Genomic DNA, 15,810 nt, shown 5'->3' on the forward strand with positions numbered 1-15,810 from the left:
CTATGTCTGAAAACACTGAAGTATTTTTATCTTACCAATTTTATCTGTATACTCCGAATGCCAGTATTTTGACAGGTAGCTGATAGAGAATTGTCAATCAATTCAGCAAGGGCAAATGCTAAAGAAATTGACAAAAAAACTCTATTAGTGCTCAGGAAACAGACACCAACTTATAGTAGTTTCTTTCAACAATTAGGAAAACACATTACCTAAACACAGACAAGACCTAAGCCCAGTCAGAACAATCAAAATCACATAACATCTTGTTTAAAAAAATGAAACAGCTTTTCTACATGTACTTTTTAATTTGTTTTATCACTAAGTCTCTCATATCTCTTAATGGCAATATCACAATTATTAGAAAGAACAATGATAAACTAACCATCTCCTTAACAAAAGACAGATTTGTCCCTTTCATGATTAGAAATTCATTTTTATGATTCATATGTGAGTCAAAAATAAATAGACTTTGACTTGTTAAAATATTGAAGGAAGAATGAATTAACTGAAGAAAACTGAATTGAAATTTTGTGAAATATTTAAAACTACAGTGTTAATTTTTTATAGAAAACAAAAAAAATTGTAGAAATGGTTGAAGGATTTCAGTGAATGGTAAATACAACCAAATTTCTGTCAGATCCATGTTGCAATACACTGCAGAAATAGTCAGGCAAACTGTGCACAAATTTGTCGTTTCTAACCATTAATGTTTGGAGCACTTACCTAATTAAAGTAAAATTACTTAAGTTTACTGGAAAATTGCATTTAATCTGAAAAAAATACATCAAATTCAGATTAAGTCAATCTGACTGACCAGCTTTAGTGAACAGACATTTCCAGTCAGTCTCTTTAAAAAGGAAACCTTATTTCCTACAATTTGCAGAGTTCTTCAGAATGCTACAGTGCAATTTACACTGGCCCCACACTTCAGACATGTAAAAGAAAACCCTTGAGTATCAGTGTAACACAGCAACACTGAAGCACATGGCATTTTCCCTCAAGGGGTTATCGAAGTACAAAAACAGTTCTGCACTTTTTTGCAACTTTCTTAATTGCAGAGTAGTTGAGCATCAGTTATGTGATCCATATTTACTATTCCATAGCAAAGAACAATGGTCCTTCATCAGCATTCAGAAGTGGTTAGGCATTGGTTTAGTACTTCAGTCTTCCCCATGTCAGCTGCCCCTGGACCTCCTCACCTCAATTTCATTTATTTAGGGTGCAACTTTTTTTTGTCATCCTTTTCTAATGTATCTGTAAAACCCTTATCATCCCTCCTCCCATCCCTTGCCAAATTTGCTCCAGCTGTGCCTTAGCGTTCCTGATCTCATCAGTATATTCCCAGGCAATATCTCTGTATTATCCCCTAGCTTGCTTGCTAGCTATTATTGCTACATTATTCTCTAGCTTGCTATTATTCTATAGCTTGCTTCCACCAGCTGTGCAATTCTCTCTTGTGTTTCAGTTTGACCAGGAGGTGTTTTCTCAGCCATGCGTTTCTCCTGCCTTCTACACCCGATTTCTTCCACATAGAAATCAATAGTTCTTGTGCTCTGAAAAGTAATTTAAGCAACTGCAAGCACTCTCCTACTCCTTTATCCCCAAGGGTGTTCCCAGTGTCCCATGAACCACACCCTTTAACAACTGAAAGGTCTTTTCTTAAGGTTTAGAGTCCTTACAATACTTTACACTTGCCTATTTAATCAAATTCCACCAGGGTATGGTTGCTACAGACCAGGCCCAGCTTGGCCTTTCCAGTCAGTTTCTCTGTGTTGGAAAGCCACAGGTCCACTACTGGCTGCTAGCAGGAATAAAGTGCACATCACAGATCTCCACAGGATGCGTGCTCTCAGTGGGCTTACACAGCAATTCCTGTGCACAGGGATGGATGTACCACTGACTCAACACTACCACCAAACCCGAACCAAAACAGTGCCTTTGCTGGGGCACAGAACAAATTATGTGCACAGAGAGGAAAGGGGAAAGACTGGTCCTTAAAAATAACTGCTGCTATTTATAAACATTTTTTATATTGTTTTAAAACAACAGGAATGGTATCATGCTTGATTCTTGATATTTTTTGGAATTTTTTTCTGTGCAATTTTGAACCTGCTGTACCTGTGAACTACATAGTACTTAGAAGGTAATCACAGCCACAGACAGAATTTTCAGCGAAGCCATGAACAGAAAGTAATTTATTCAATAAAACAATACAAAATGGCGATTACATATTTCATGCACCGCTTAGAAAAAAAACTGACTAAGGCAGCATCTTTTTAAAGAAATACTTGCTCTTTTTGGTAAATTAAGCCCTGTAGCACCCCACATGGGAGGGCACAAAACATTCTATAGTAGCTCACACAAAAACTGTTCATTAAATTCAAACACAAAGTCTACAGTTTAGTACAGGAGACAAAAACTTGATAACACAAATGCTGACCTGTCTGAATGACATGCACAAGATTATTCAGGCTATAGTTATTTTACTTCTAAAATACTCAAACTTCTTGAACAAGTATTTGAGAAGGTATCTCTATAAATCTGGATTCTGAGGTGGCTAATTTTAATAATTTTAAAAAGAAACTTTTTTATGAAGAACATAGTAAATTTTTCTTTTACAGTTAAGACTATTTTTTAGCAGCTATAATTTGAAGTTGAATTGCTCATAACCACATTATATTCATATAAACACCATTTACACGAGATTACTTTTGCAGGTACTTACGCAAAGGATTTTGGCCCTCGCTGGCATAGTACTCGTACATGCCACTTTTGACAAGTGTGTCATAGTGGGGCAGAAAGTCAATTCGCTCCTTGGTTGCCAAAAGCAACATCTGATCAACTGACTGCAGCAGATATAAAGTAACTCCATCGTGAACAAGCTCGCCTGCAGTGAAGATGAAATGTAAAGTACATTGAAGAGCACTGCATCAGGCAACTTCTGCTCTCAAAACAAGTACGAGCGTTGCCACAGGTAATCTGTGTATTGTCCTAAGCATTGCCTGTTCAGCATTTAACAACAACATTTCAATTAATATCTTTTCACATTTCCAAGCTTTAGAATGCAAGTTTTCTCAAGTGACAGCTATATATATAATTTTTTCCTATCATTTACAGACTTTGTGACAGAAGATACTTAGTATAACTGTTATCATACAAACTCATCAAAAACATGTTTGTGAAACTAATTTTAAGCAATTTTTGGCAAACTATTACAGGATTTGTACTTTCAGTTAATTACTGTACATCATAGAGCACAAACAGTTATCATGTGACCTTTATGATCAATATAGAAAGAAATAACTGTAATTATTTTGTCATCTAAGATACTTACGGAAGTTCTCTTCTGTGATTTCCTTCCTATTTGTTGTGGTGATAACAAAGGTTTCATCAGAAGGTATGCCAAATGCCTATAAAAATTGAAGGTTATTTAGTTATGATAACAAAGTAGTCCAAAAACTATTCAGATACATTAAAACAAAAAAAGGCAAAGTCTATTTACTTTGTCACAAGCTACTGATGAGTAATCACATAATCTCTTAGAACACAGTGGAATTTAGGATCGTTTGTTTTCTCAATTTAACCAAATCTGTTCATACTAGGGTATGCTCGTTTAACTGCATAAAATAAAAATATGCTCTAGTGAGCAACAGGAATTTTAAGGAGGAAGAACTGTCTTATTGATAACCCACTTGAGGGCAGAGGAACAAGACTGTGAAATTACAACAATAGTTATGATCTAGAGGGTGTCCCATATTTGACTGCACTCCTGAGACACCAAACCAACCTAATATTTCTTAACATTGGATATTAAAGTCTTTGTTCTTCAATTATATCATACATCTAAAAAAAATAAATTTCTTTCAGAAATTCTTTACTGTTAAAACACTGAAGTTTATTTTTCTGAACCTAAACAATCTTTGCCACTTTGATGGCTTCTTCTGAATGTTTTTACTGTAGCTTTAGACTTTTTATCCTGCTTTCTACATGCATTTAAATGTTCTGCTTTTACTTTCATTTTTACACCCTGATGATCAACACTAATCTCTTTCCCAAAATAATAAAATAAATATCTGTACCTTCTCCTGCCTTTCCAGTCTTTGAAACGCAAGTAAAATCAAACTCCATCAACCCAGTCATTCTTGCAGTGACAATTCAGACAGGTACTTGATGCACTTCCAGCCAGATTCTGCCCTGAAGGAAGCTCCAGCATTCTCTGCAGCAGCTTGCCCTCATCATTTCCCACATCTCTCTTTCCATCCCTATTACTCAGACTCATGAAAATATTTTTAAACCCTACTTGTGGTTTCATTAAGAGCCTACTTTCCATATTTCAGTTACTTTCTCCCTGTGACCACATTAAAGTTACAGTTATTATCCATCAGCAAAATTAGAAAAAAATGTTGAACTTCTCACAGTACTTGGTGCAAGTGAAACTAATGCAGATGACAGAGACTGATATTCAGACTTAAGAACCTGGAGTAATACTTTTCAACTCCTCTGAGTTCAGATCACTTCAATTTTACCTCTCACATTACACAAATTTCCACACAGCAAATCTGTACAGGAAAAACTATAAAACTGCTCAGAGCAAGAAAACTAAGCATTAAAATATATGGATTTTAGAAAGCTAACATTCTACAGTGCCATTTGAGGTCAGTGGTTAATATAGAGTAACTGCTGAGTTTTACATTTGAAAGTGCAGACAAGCATCTTTCCCTCCAGCTATAACTACAGCTCCCTTGTTTTCTCACTCTCCCAAAGGCTCTTCTGCTCTCACACCCTTATGAAGAGTGCAGTATTTACTTTAAGGCAGCAAGAAGTTAGGATCAGCTACTGCAGGTACAAGACAGCTGCCTGCTATGGAAGCAGGGGCAGCCTCATCCTTCTGGTCCTCCCACCCCATTCCACAGGAGTGCCTCAATTAAACCAACCCAAACAGCCTGGCAGGCTATGCTTTAATTTCCTGGGTGAACCCAGCATTTCAGTGTCCACTGGCAGCAGGCCCTTTCCACTTCACAAACTACTAGGTAGGTAGGTACACACACCAAGTTTGGCAGTCTGGACTGCAGATTACTGTTTGTCTTGTCCATGTCACAGTTTGACAGGCCATATCCTTTGTAAACTTTGGGGATTACTCAGTTTAAATGCTTCACTTCTACATAAGACTTCCTTGTTTTACTTCCTCCCTCCCTCTCTCCTACATTCTTGGTTATCCTAGACCCTGTCTCTTCCCACTATGCCAGGTAGCAGTGAAGCAGCTGCACAGCTGTGCCAGTATATGGACCTGATTTCCAGAACGAGAAGCTGCTGGTGATTCCTGAATTAAAGTGAACCTACTGGGCAATTTACTTGTATAGTTGGCAATTTTCATTCAATTCTAACAGACAGTGTTTGGTCAAATGTTTAATTTCTCAGTAAGATTTGTCCATGTAAGAGATAACATGGTATCTTCTGTTGGTAAGAAGTTCAGGTTTCACTGCCATGTCTTTTTCAGCCCAGCATGGTGCCCTTTTAGAAAGTACTGAAGATGTACACAACTCAATTTGATAAGATTTATGAGACAACCCAGAAACACATTCATATGATAAATCTGTGAGTTATTCTATGATAACCCAGACACACAACCATGATGAAACTTTCACTGTCACCAAAATCTTCAAGAGTACAATCACTACGCTCAGAAATGCCTCTGCACATTCACAGCGAAAGCATGTTTGGAAGTCAATGTGTTCAAACAACTAAGTGCAAGCTTTTATCTTTTTGTATACAAAAGAAGAGACGTTGGGGAAAAAACAGATACAAACTTCAAATAAATCCACAAGCCAGAAAAGGCAGACATGTGAAAAGGCAAGGATCCTTAAACTGTTGGTTACATATTATCACTACATGCAAATGCAAGAGTTAAAATAGTACAAAGATGAACTGTTATGTGCATAGAGAAGAGAAAAATTACACCAAAAGCTTAAAAAGTATAGATTATGTCAACAAACCAAAAATTTAATATTCTGGAAAACAACCATAGGTGTTGACTGAAATCCAAATGAGTTGCTAAAGCACACTTGGAAGCGTGCTGAGCGTACGCTGCCGGGCTTTGATGTCGGAGAGCTGCAGGGGTGACCAGTGTGAGAAGAGACAATCAATTGCCCTGAGACAGCCATAGCCAGTTGCAGATAGCTCTCAAATCCATGGAAATAACTCACTACTCCCCCACATTTCCACCAGAAGGGCACATGGTGCTTCTGCTCTAACTTGTCAGGGAAGATATAGAAGAGACAAAAGGGAAGCAACAGAGGAGATGCATCAGGAGACACTGCCCAGGACAGACCCATTGAAAGGATGTTCTCCATACCAGAGCAGGGAGGGTCCCAAAGGTGCTGAGGCCCATGGAGGACCCCACATCAGGGCACAGAATCTCCTCTCTCTCTCCTCCTACTCCCATGGAGCTGAGACCTATGGCAATTCATCATAGCAGGAAAACAAACAGTACGAGCAGCAGAATAAAGTCCTGCACATGCCCCGATGTCTCACACCACCTGTTGCCTAAAGGAATTGGGATTGACCATGAGATGTGCATTGGAAAAACAAGGATAAATTAAACTAGGAATAGGAAAAGAATGGTGTATGACAGAAGATGAGTTTGGAAAACGGGAAGGAAATGCATCACTTCTCTAAGTGATTAATTTCCCCCACAATCAATCATCAGAAGTTTGTATTAACAGGCAATAAGTTAAATTAAGAAAAACAAAACCCCTGAGTTTAGCCTGTTTTGCACACAGCAGGATATCAATCCTTAAACCCATGGAATGATACAGATGCAAAAAAAGCTGCCTGTACAAACAAGAAAAATGCCCTCCTTGTAAGTGGAGGATCAGTCTGGAGCACCACCTATGTTTAATGATAAATAAAGTTTATAGCTCTCAATCTGCTGGTAGATGTTTATGACATGAGATTTATATAATGCTAAAGGAGTTTGAGACAATGTCACATGCCCAAGAAGCCTTCAGCAGAGCACTTTACAGGTATGACACATGAAAGCATGAATGAACTGTGGTATCTTTAACCTTTAAGTCTGAATCAAGAAGCATGGTTCAGTTTATGCACCAGCTCCAGTCACAGGTTTTCTTCATAAACAAAAAAAAAACCCAACAAACCTCAAAACAAAAACAAACCTCAAACCACAGATAACTCCTCAGCAGCTTACACTTCAAACAGGTCTGTTTCTTTTCTCTTTCACATATGAGCACAAAAGCTCAAAAGTTTTACTGCTACTTGATCTACACACACAGCAAGTCTTACCTGCCTACTGAGCAAACTAAAACACTCAACATGAAGTCAACATAGATTTTGCCTCTGGATTTACTATCTGCCTTGGAAAAGGTGTTCAAAGAGTAAATATTTAACTTAGCGTGTGCACCACCACAGCTAGCAGTCACATGAAGAGGCCTGAGGCGGTAAGTGAAGGAGAAATAACATGCTGTAAGGACAGAGTCATTGCTCTGCTTCCTCTGGTCCTCCTGGTGGTGACTTTTAAAACTGAAGGAACAGAACACTCTCCAACATGACAAAGGTAGAACAGTGAAGCCAAGACTACAATATCTTCAGAAAAGACGTTTAACCTCTTGGATTCCAAACCTTTCCAACACAAACAGTTGTTCCCTACAATATGCAACTTCTGTACCCTTAAAATTCTGCATCCTCTGACCATAACCAATCCAAGCAGACAGCACATGAGAATAATGAGAATAAATGGCTGCAGGCCTTAGTGATGCAGCCAAAGGATAACAGAGACATAACATCCATGGAGTCACCTTCCACATCCAAGAAGTATTTTTTCTGACTACTACAACTGTACTGCCAATGCAAACCTCTAAAGGAGAACCTGAACTGTATTAGTTAAACATAAAGAAATTTGATAATGTCATTTTCAATGCTCTCCTTCATAGTTAAACACTTAGCTACCCAACATGGCAAAAGGCAATATAGCTTTAAAAGTATTTCAAATTGATCCAGCAGCTGCTTTACAAAAACTTGTCCAGGAATCTGAAAAAATGAAGCTAAGAGCCACACCCAAACACTGAGAAGGCTGTAGCCTTCTCTTATTTTGCACAGATTAACTGAATATCCCATGCTATTTACCAAATTATCATCTGAAAGATATGCATTTATCAGTTAATTAGTCCACTTAATCAAGATTTATCAGTCCAAATTGAGAGAAATCTCTTACATCAACAAAGGGATGAAATGACAGTACTCATTTAAGGCAAACTATTTAATTCTCAAATCCCAGATTTTCAAGCCAAGAACTGTCTTTTGTATCATCTCTCTCAACTATTCATACAACTATGTAATATTAAGGTAATTAATAGAAGTAGCAGATATGAAAACTAAAATATAAAAAGATTAAGTGGAGAACTTGTCGGAAGTAAAAGAGAACTGTACATGCCTCATAAGAATGCTAATCAAATAAACTTTTCCAATCCACTGTCAGGACAGTTCACAACACAATTACAACTTGCTGAGGATGTCTTAGTGAGGACCTGGGACTAAGCACTCATGGTAGCAGGGCAGGATGATAACAGTCATCTCTAATCATCATCTCAATAAGCTTCCCTAATGTCACAACACAAACATATATAATATATTTGGACACCAACAAAGAGGAATCCAAAAGTCTCTAGAAAAGCAGCTAAAGTTAAAAATAAAGGCAGAAATTATTTCTAAGCATTTCTTAGAGCTAAAATCAAAAAATGATATATTACAGAAATACACAGGAGCCTGTATCTTCTGGTCAAATGGTTTTTAGAGACTATCTGCAGACAAAAACCTGCAATGAACACTAATGCTCTAAAAATATTTTCCAACCATCCTTTATTGACAGCACCATCTCCATCTAAAGAACAAATTACAGATGATAACATTTGCAGAACTTCAAGGTCCTTGTCCTCTGTCATACTTAAAAGCTTCACTACTTTCAGAAGTTCAGTTGATACACTTCTAAATATTTATGAAAAGTAATCAATAAAAGATGTTAAGAAGTTAAGAACTAAGAGTTTAACAGAAACACCTAGAACATTGCTATGTAGCACAAGATCCAGTAATAGAATAGGTTTTTGAGATGCCTTAAAGTTTTATCACAATTCTGATGGAAAAAGAGAAAAAAAGAAAAGAGACAAATGGTATGACACAACATCTCAAATGGTATGACACAACATCTCTACAGAAGTCACAAGATGCATTAACTCAGACATCTTTTCAAGATTTGCAACTTTTAGCAAGCAGAAAGAAGCTTGGGACCCCAGAATTTCTACAAGGAGCATGTTACTAGACTTAGTCTGAGTCTAGACAGTAACTTCCACGAGACCTTCACAAACTACCATATCTAAAATCACAATCACAAATACTCAGTGCAGCTATCAGCCAAAATTTGAACATTACCTTCATGTCAGCTTCTCCTACCAAAATACTTTGTATGGCACCACTTGTTAAAGGAACAAGAATTCAGAAACCACTCTTCAAAACCAAAAAATATTTAGTCACATCTAACAACTGCACCTGGGTAACTAATCCTAACGACTGCAAGTACTCTTCATCTGACTGTGTTGCCAACACCTGAATTTGACCAGGAACCTACAAGCCACTCAGCTTTCCAAATCAACTGATACACATAAGGCTGTACCTAAGTGCACAAAAGTAGGCAAATTGCATCCTTCTTCCCATCAAAACATCAGTAACAATTTCAGTGATGTCTGAAATACAGTGTGACAGCGTTGGAAAAAAAATTACAGCATTGCTGCATCTTACAGTATTTCCAGCAGTGTCTTTAAAAGGAGAAACTTGCTTTGCGTATGAACAGCATGTTTAAAATACATATATTCTTAGTTTCTGGTTACACAGAATTGCTAAAATTGCTAAACAAACATAGGGTTTAAAATACAAAAATACAATTATTGCAAGATGGACTGATTTTATCATTAATGGAAGTATCTCTATTAAGCATTTATCAGAATGATGTTTTGGTGATACAAACTTGCAGAAGCTCCTAATATTTTTTTCTTTGATTGCAAATAATTTGATTATACTTTATGTATTATGCACTGTAAGTAAATATTCACCAAAATATTAACTTATTTCTTGTCTTGATTTGATATTACACTTATGCTTATTTTCCATACACCATCTTAATGAATATCCTTTTCTGCTTCTTGGCTCACTGAGACATTGGAATTTATTTGGGTGGATTGGCAAAATCTATTTAAATATCTATTAAATAGTAAGTAGGTTAGTATACAACGGGAAGCTTGACAAAAGACTAAAAGCAAAACAAAATGTTTTATTGTGATACTTGTTGAGTATTTAATTACAGATATTTACTTTTTACACAGATTACAGATCTATGCTTTCTTTTTTTTACACAAGGAGATCACAACAATGAGGAGAGGCTTCAGAAGAACTAAGGAAGCATTCACCAATGACTTTGGATCCTATACAAGCAGTTACCCTAATCTTAGCACCATTAACTGTCCTCAGATGGGTAGTTCACCTCAAAGCCTCTTAAAAATCCCTCCACACCTGGCAAAACTTCTGTGCAGTTTTCAGCACAGACACCTTTCTACTATCAAAGGAGCATGACCTCGCTAAGTGACTGAAGGATTTCTGCCATCTCAGCAACAAACTGAAGTGTTCCAGTTCCACCGTGCACCTGGATAAGGTGAGCAAGGAATCTCAGATTAGCTGCCAACAGTTTAGCCACATTTTGCTTACTGCTACTAAGTATTTTTGAATTATACACGAAACATCAGGACAAGCAGTAGGGTACAGACCTAACAGAAGACAATAGTAAGGCGCACAAGAAACAGTACTGCCAAGAAGAAGCAACACACAACACTTAACCCCCTTATTCACCTTAAAACTTTATGATTCTGTAGACTGAAATTATATGACTGCTCCACATGGGCACAAACTGAATACTCAAGCTAGTATTATTCTTAATTAAGAGCTTTCTGCTTTAGGATTGATCACTACAAGGATGAAGAACAAAGACCATATAAGCTCCACCCTCTTATAAGATTTTTTCCCTAAATCTTCCCTCCTGCAACACTGAGAATGAAAGGCTAATTTATCAGTATATAAAGCCACTTCCAACTACACAGACATGCATGAACTACTTAGGGGATAGTAAAAAACCAAAAAATTGCTTAAAACCCCCTCCCAAAATTTCAAAATTAAGAATATTTTAGTAATAACAGAGGAATATTTTATATGACAACAGACACAACATGCATAAGCTCCCAAATCAGCCTCTGAAGTGGCTGAATCAATTCTGCTCCACAAACAAGAAAATACCTTCTCTCTGCATTATGAAAAAAAAATCCCTAAGCCTCAGAAGTAGTAGCCTAAGACCATGCCATCAGGTACTTAAGTATTTTCAACTCAGGATCATCGCATATCACCATCAGGTTTAATTTCATAATTTTTTGGAGGATTTGACTCCTATACATCCAGATCTACCCAGAAGAATCCTCTTGTGCCACAGAAAGATGTTCACAACATAAACAGCTCCAACACCTTAATATTTCTGGCATCCTTGTCAGCCATGACCACATGGGAGTGCCTTTGCTGCTACACTCACATCATTCAGTTGTGTGACAAATTGCCAAAGTCCACTGAAAGCTGAGCCTGTACTGAGGCTGAGCCACCAGACAGGAGATCTGTGGAAACAACATTGCTGCATACTTGGTATCTGCCCAATCAGGCAGTCTGACAGTGCCTAACAGCTTTAATTGTCTAAAAGTGACTACAACATTCCACTTCAACTTAGTTTGAACTAACTCAAAATTCGCTTAACAAAAGAATCATTCTTCCTGAGCTTTCATTACTTCCCTGCTGTTTTCAGCACCAGGAACCTAGGAAAGTCTGTCCCAAGCCAGTGAACCATTCATCACTTTCTCCTAAAAGTAATTAGTTGCAACTTTCAAGATGCCAGAAATGGGGAACTTTGGAGTACAACACTCAGAGAAACACAATTTACAAAGCTCTTGGAGCACTGAGACGCTAAAATGTTCTTCCAGAAGTCCTAGAACTTGTATATTGTTAGTGTGGGAGACATGAGGTAGCAAACATCCCAACCTTCTGCCTGTCCAGTTTTCACTGTACCAACATTTAGAGGTCATGCCAAACCACCTGTCTCAGCATATTGTCAGAGTCAGATGCCCCACATATCAGATGATGACAGTTCCAAAGTGCAAAGAGTCATTACACTGAAAGTAACAGTGACAGAGGCATCTCTGACCACACTCACTGATGGCAAATGTTATAGATAAAAGTTAAGTTACGTTAAATTAGGGTATAGTTCAATTATATTGTATTAATTATGTTATATTAATTGCATTATGTTAAGGGGGGGGCTGATTAGAATGTTCTAGGACAAGGCTCCAGGGTTTGGTGGAAGGGCAGTCTGGCAGGGCAAGGCGAGGTTGAAGAGGGGTTGGATGGAAGATCTGACCAATCATTCGAAGCCCTGCAGAAACGATTGGTCAAGAACGAACGGCGTTAAAGACCAATGAGAAGCCTGGAAATGGACCAATCACCATGCGGATCCAAAATGGACCAATCCTGGACTCAAAGGGAGCTATAAATGGGGGGCGTTAGGTTGGGTCGGGGTTCTTCTTTTTGGAGACTTGTTTTGTGGGGAGAGCCCAGTGCACTTGGGCTTAGCGCACTGTTGTGCTTTTGGCTCGCTCTGTGGGTGCCTGGGCTTATCCTGGGTACTCTGTTCCTTGCAGCTTTTTTAATAAATGAGAACCTCTTTCTCCAGAGGAAGTTTGGCCTCGTTCATATTCATAACAGTAAACACATTATTGGAGAAGGTCTTTCTCTAAGAGAATAATCAGCTGAGGTTCTTGCTGTGTAAGTTTGTAAGAGCACAGACTGTAACCCCTAACATGCAAAACAGCCACCAGGACTGGTGACAAGGCTTGTAGTATTAAACATAGTAAAAAAACTATACTTGAAAATTTTACTTTCACAGTCAGCACATTCAAACTCAGCAAGGTCTGCTTTGTAGCATCAGGCTTCTCACACGCTTGGCTGCCCATGCAAGAAGTCTGCCTAACAGGATTAAGGTACCAACTTCAAAACATCAAAACGTTTTTCTGGTAAAAAAATCCCCAAAGCTGTTTGTACCCGAGATCTGTCACAGCTGGTGATGATGGCTTAGTTCTTAATAAAACTGCAAATATGCCAAAAGCTCTGTGAACTGAACACTATGTGGACGTATGGAAACATTAAGTCACTGGAGTGTGCAGTATATGTAAAAAAACCCAGAAAAGACAGACTCCGTTCTAGAACAAATTGTAAATTAGTGTTAAACTCAGCTCGTCGATAAAATACAAAATTAAGAGAAAGAGGGGTGGGTTCATCAGGTACATATTTGCCTCAACTACTGAAAACACTTAGTATTCTTGAGCCCATCTGCTAGGTGCAGTTGTATCTATTAAGACAATTCTAGAAGAAAATTATGTAACACTTATAAATTACTCACAGGAGATACAAACCCTTGGAACGTCATGAACCCACCTCACAGTCTAGCTTTTCAGAATATTACACTGTAGTGCATTCATGTCTTTATCGGGCACGGATCAGACAAAGCAATGTGCTAACACTCCACAGCCCCTTTATGAGCACAGAATCAAAAAGGCTGGAAAAGACTTCCCAGTCTTCCAAGACTTTGCACTCTCTAAATCATATCATATCACAAAGTGCCACCTCTACTCGTTTTGTAGACACTTCTAGGGAAGATGCCTCTGCCATGGCTATGCCATTTTGGAGACAGAACTCTGCAATCACAACTCTGCTGACACTGGCAACTCAAAGCTCCATCACAGTAGGAAGCCATTACAAGAAACACTGTCCAGACATAGAACAATTTATACACTACTTATTTAGGTTTTTTTTCCTCAATAAATATTTTGCCTGTATCTTCTATATAATTATCATCACATATAATTATATTAATTATATATTTAATCATTATATAATTATATTACATATAAAAGCGATACTTGGTAGTACTTATATTGTTCATAAATAATCGATACATTTTTATAAAATTTAGAAATAATTATATTTATTAAAATGTAAACCGGGTACTTATTATAATCCAATCTATATGTAAAAAATAGAATTTACATGCTAGAAAACGAAGTGCAAATTATACTGGATAAAGAAACTAAAATTAATTTTTTTATCAGACTAAATTAGTACAGAAATTAAAAGCTGATTTTCCTGCGCATTTCACATGGCAAAACATGCAGGCAGCTAAGAGGTTTATGGCATTCACCACTCGCTCAGAAAACGAAACCATGACAGAAACGGGCGATGCCTACTGGCAGCGCCAGCAAACTACTGGGAACAGCCCGTACGCGGAAAACAATCTCCACCTTCCCGAGCTGTGAAGACGGAGTAAGTTTCGTTTCGCGTTACGACAGGGAAAGAGAACCGAAAGGACACGCGACAGAGCAAAGGCGCCGCCAGACACGGTATTTAAATGGCAGCCACGGCTGCAGACGGGAAACGGCGCTCATCGCCTACACTCTGGACAACAGAAACAGCGCCACAGAACCATCTCGGTTGGAAGCGACCTGTGAGACCCCCGAGCCGGCGCTGTGACCGAGCACCAAGCACCGCGTCAGCTACAAACGCCCTCCGGAGCGCGGCACCGCGCCCGCCGCCGCCGCTCCCCGCGTGGGGGCGCTGGGGGGCCGCCCGCTGCCTTCCCGCCCGCCGCCAGGGGCTGCTCCCGCCGCCGCCCCGCACCGGCCTCTCGGGCTGCGGGAGAAAGGCGACGGGGCGGCCGCGGGCTCTCCGCCATTGCCGCCCACCTATCCCGGCAACAAAGCTGGCGGGCAGGCGGCGGGCGCGGCGGCCCCCGAGCAGGCTGTGACACCCCCGCCCCTCCCCGGCCGCCCCCCAGCCCCAGCGCCTCAGGGACGGACGCTCACTCGTGAAACAACGCCACCGACGCGCCCGCCCTGCCGCTTACCTGGCAGACGGCGCTGCGGAAAGCGCGGTAGTTGTCCTTGCCGTAGCTGAGCACTTTCTCGTCCGGGTCCGCCTGCTCCCGGCGACGGTCGAACAGGAACACGGTGCGGTCCCCGTTGCCGCGAGGGGTCAGCAGCGCCGGCCTACGAGGTGCGCGGCTGCCTCCCGCCGCTGCTGCCATGTTGGGGAGCTGAGGAGACTGAAACCGTCCTGCAACGATGGCGGCAGCGACGGCTACGGCTGCCGGGCCCGCCAGCGCCCCCGCCCGGCAAAATACGTCCCGGCAGGGGAAGGAGGAGGCGGAGCCGGCCCGGAAGCCGGCGAAGGAGGCGCCGTGGAGGCCCGGAAAGAGAGGGTGGGAGTTAGGGAAGGAGAGGGATGGCGGTGATTGAGCTGCCGGCCGTGCGGAGTGGTGCGAGGGGGCGCGGGGCGGGGGGGTGGGAAAGGTCTGGCAACAAAAGCGCCACTTCGGCGGTGTGATCTCGGAATGAGTTAGCGCCCTCGGCCTCGTTCCACTTCCGCCGCCGGGTGGAGCAGGAGCGGGATCGGGATCGTCATCGGGATCTTCATCTTCGCCGGAGAAAGCGCAGGCGGGGTGGGCCATGGCAGTGTGTGCTGCGCCCGCGTTCGCCGCCCGGCGGCCGTTGCGCGCGGCGCGAGCGGGACCGGCGGGCGCGCTCCCGTCACCGGGCAGCGGCCAGGGAGGGACCAGAGGTGTGAAGTCCCGCTTCGTCTGCCGGGTCAAGTTGGAAGGGACCAGAGTGGGTC

At 40.6% G+C, this 15,810-nt stretch overlaps 1 protein-coding gene across 1 annotated transcript in view; it reads right to left on the reverse strand.

Moving 5' to 3' along the window:
- SMCHD1 (structural maintenance of chromosomes flexible hinge domain containing 1) overlaps positions 1 to 15,262 on the reverse strand; it is a 68,997-nt gene extending 53,735 nt beyond the window's left edge. Inside the window, exons 1-4 of the mRNA XM_058036095.1 lie at positions 15,044 to 15,262; positions 3,335 to 3,410; positions 2,726 to 2,887; positions 36 to 118 (exon numbers count right to left, since the gene is read on the reverse strand). Coding sequence (XP_057892078.1) covers positions 36 to 118; positions 2,726 to 2,887; positions 3,335 to 3,410; positions 15,044 to 15,223 — 501 coding nt within the window. The 5' untranslated portion in view covers positions 15,224 to 15,262. The remainder of the gene's footprint in view (positions 1 to 35; positions 119 to 2,725; positions 2,888 to 3,334; positions 3,411 to 15,043) is intronic.
- Between the last annotated feature and the right edge of the window lie 548 nt (positions 15,263 to 15,810).

Source organism: Melospiza georgiana, chromosome 1, assembly GCF_028018845.1.
Source record: "Melospiza georgiana isolate bMelGeo1 chromosome 1, bMelGeo1.pri, whole genome shotgun sequence".
Taxonomy (NCBI): domain Eukaryota; kingdom Metazoa; phylum Chordata; class Aves; order Passeriformes; family Passerellidae; genus Melospiza; species Melospiza georgiana.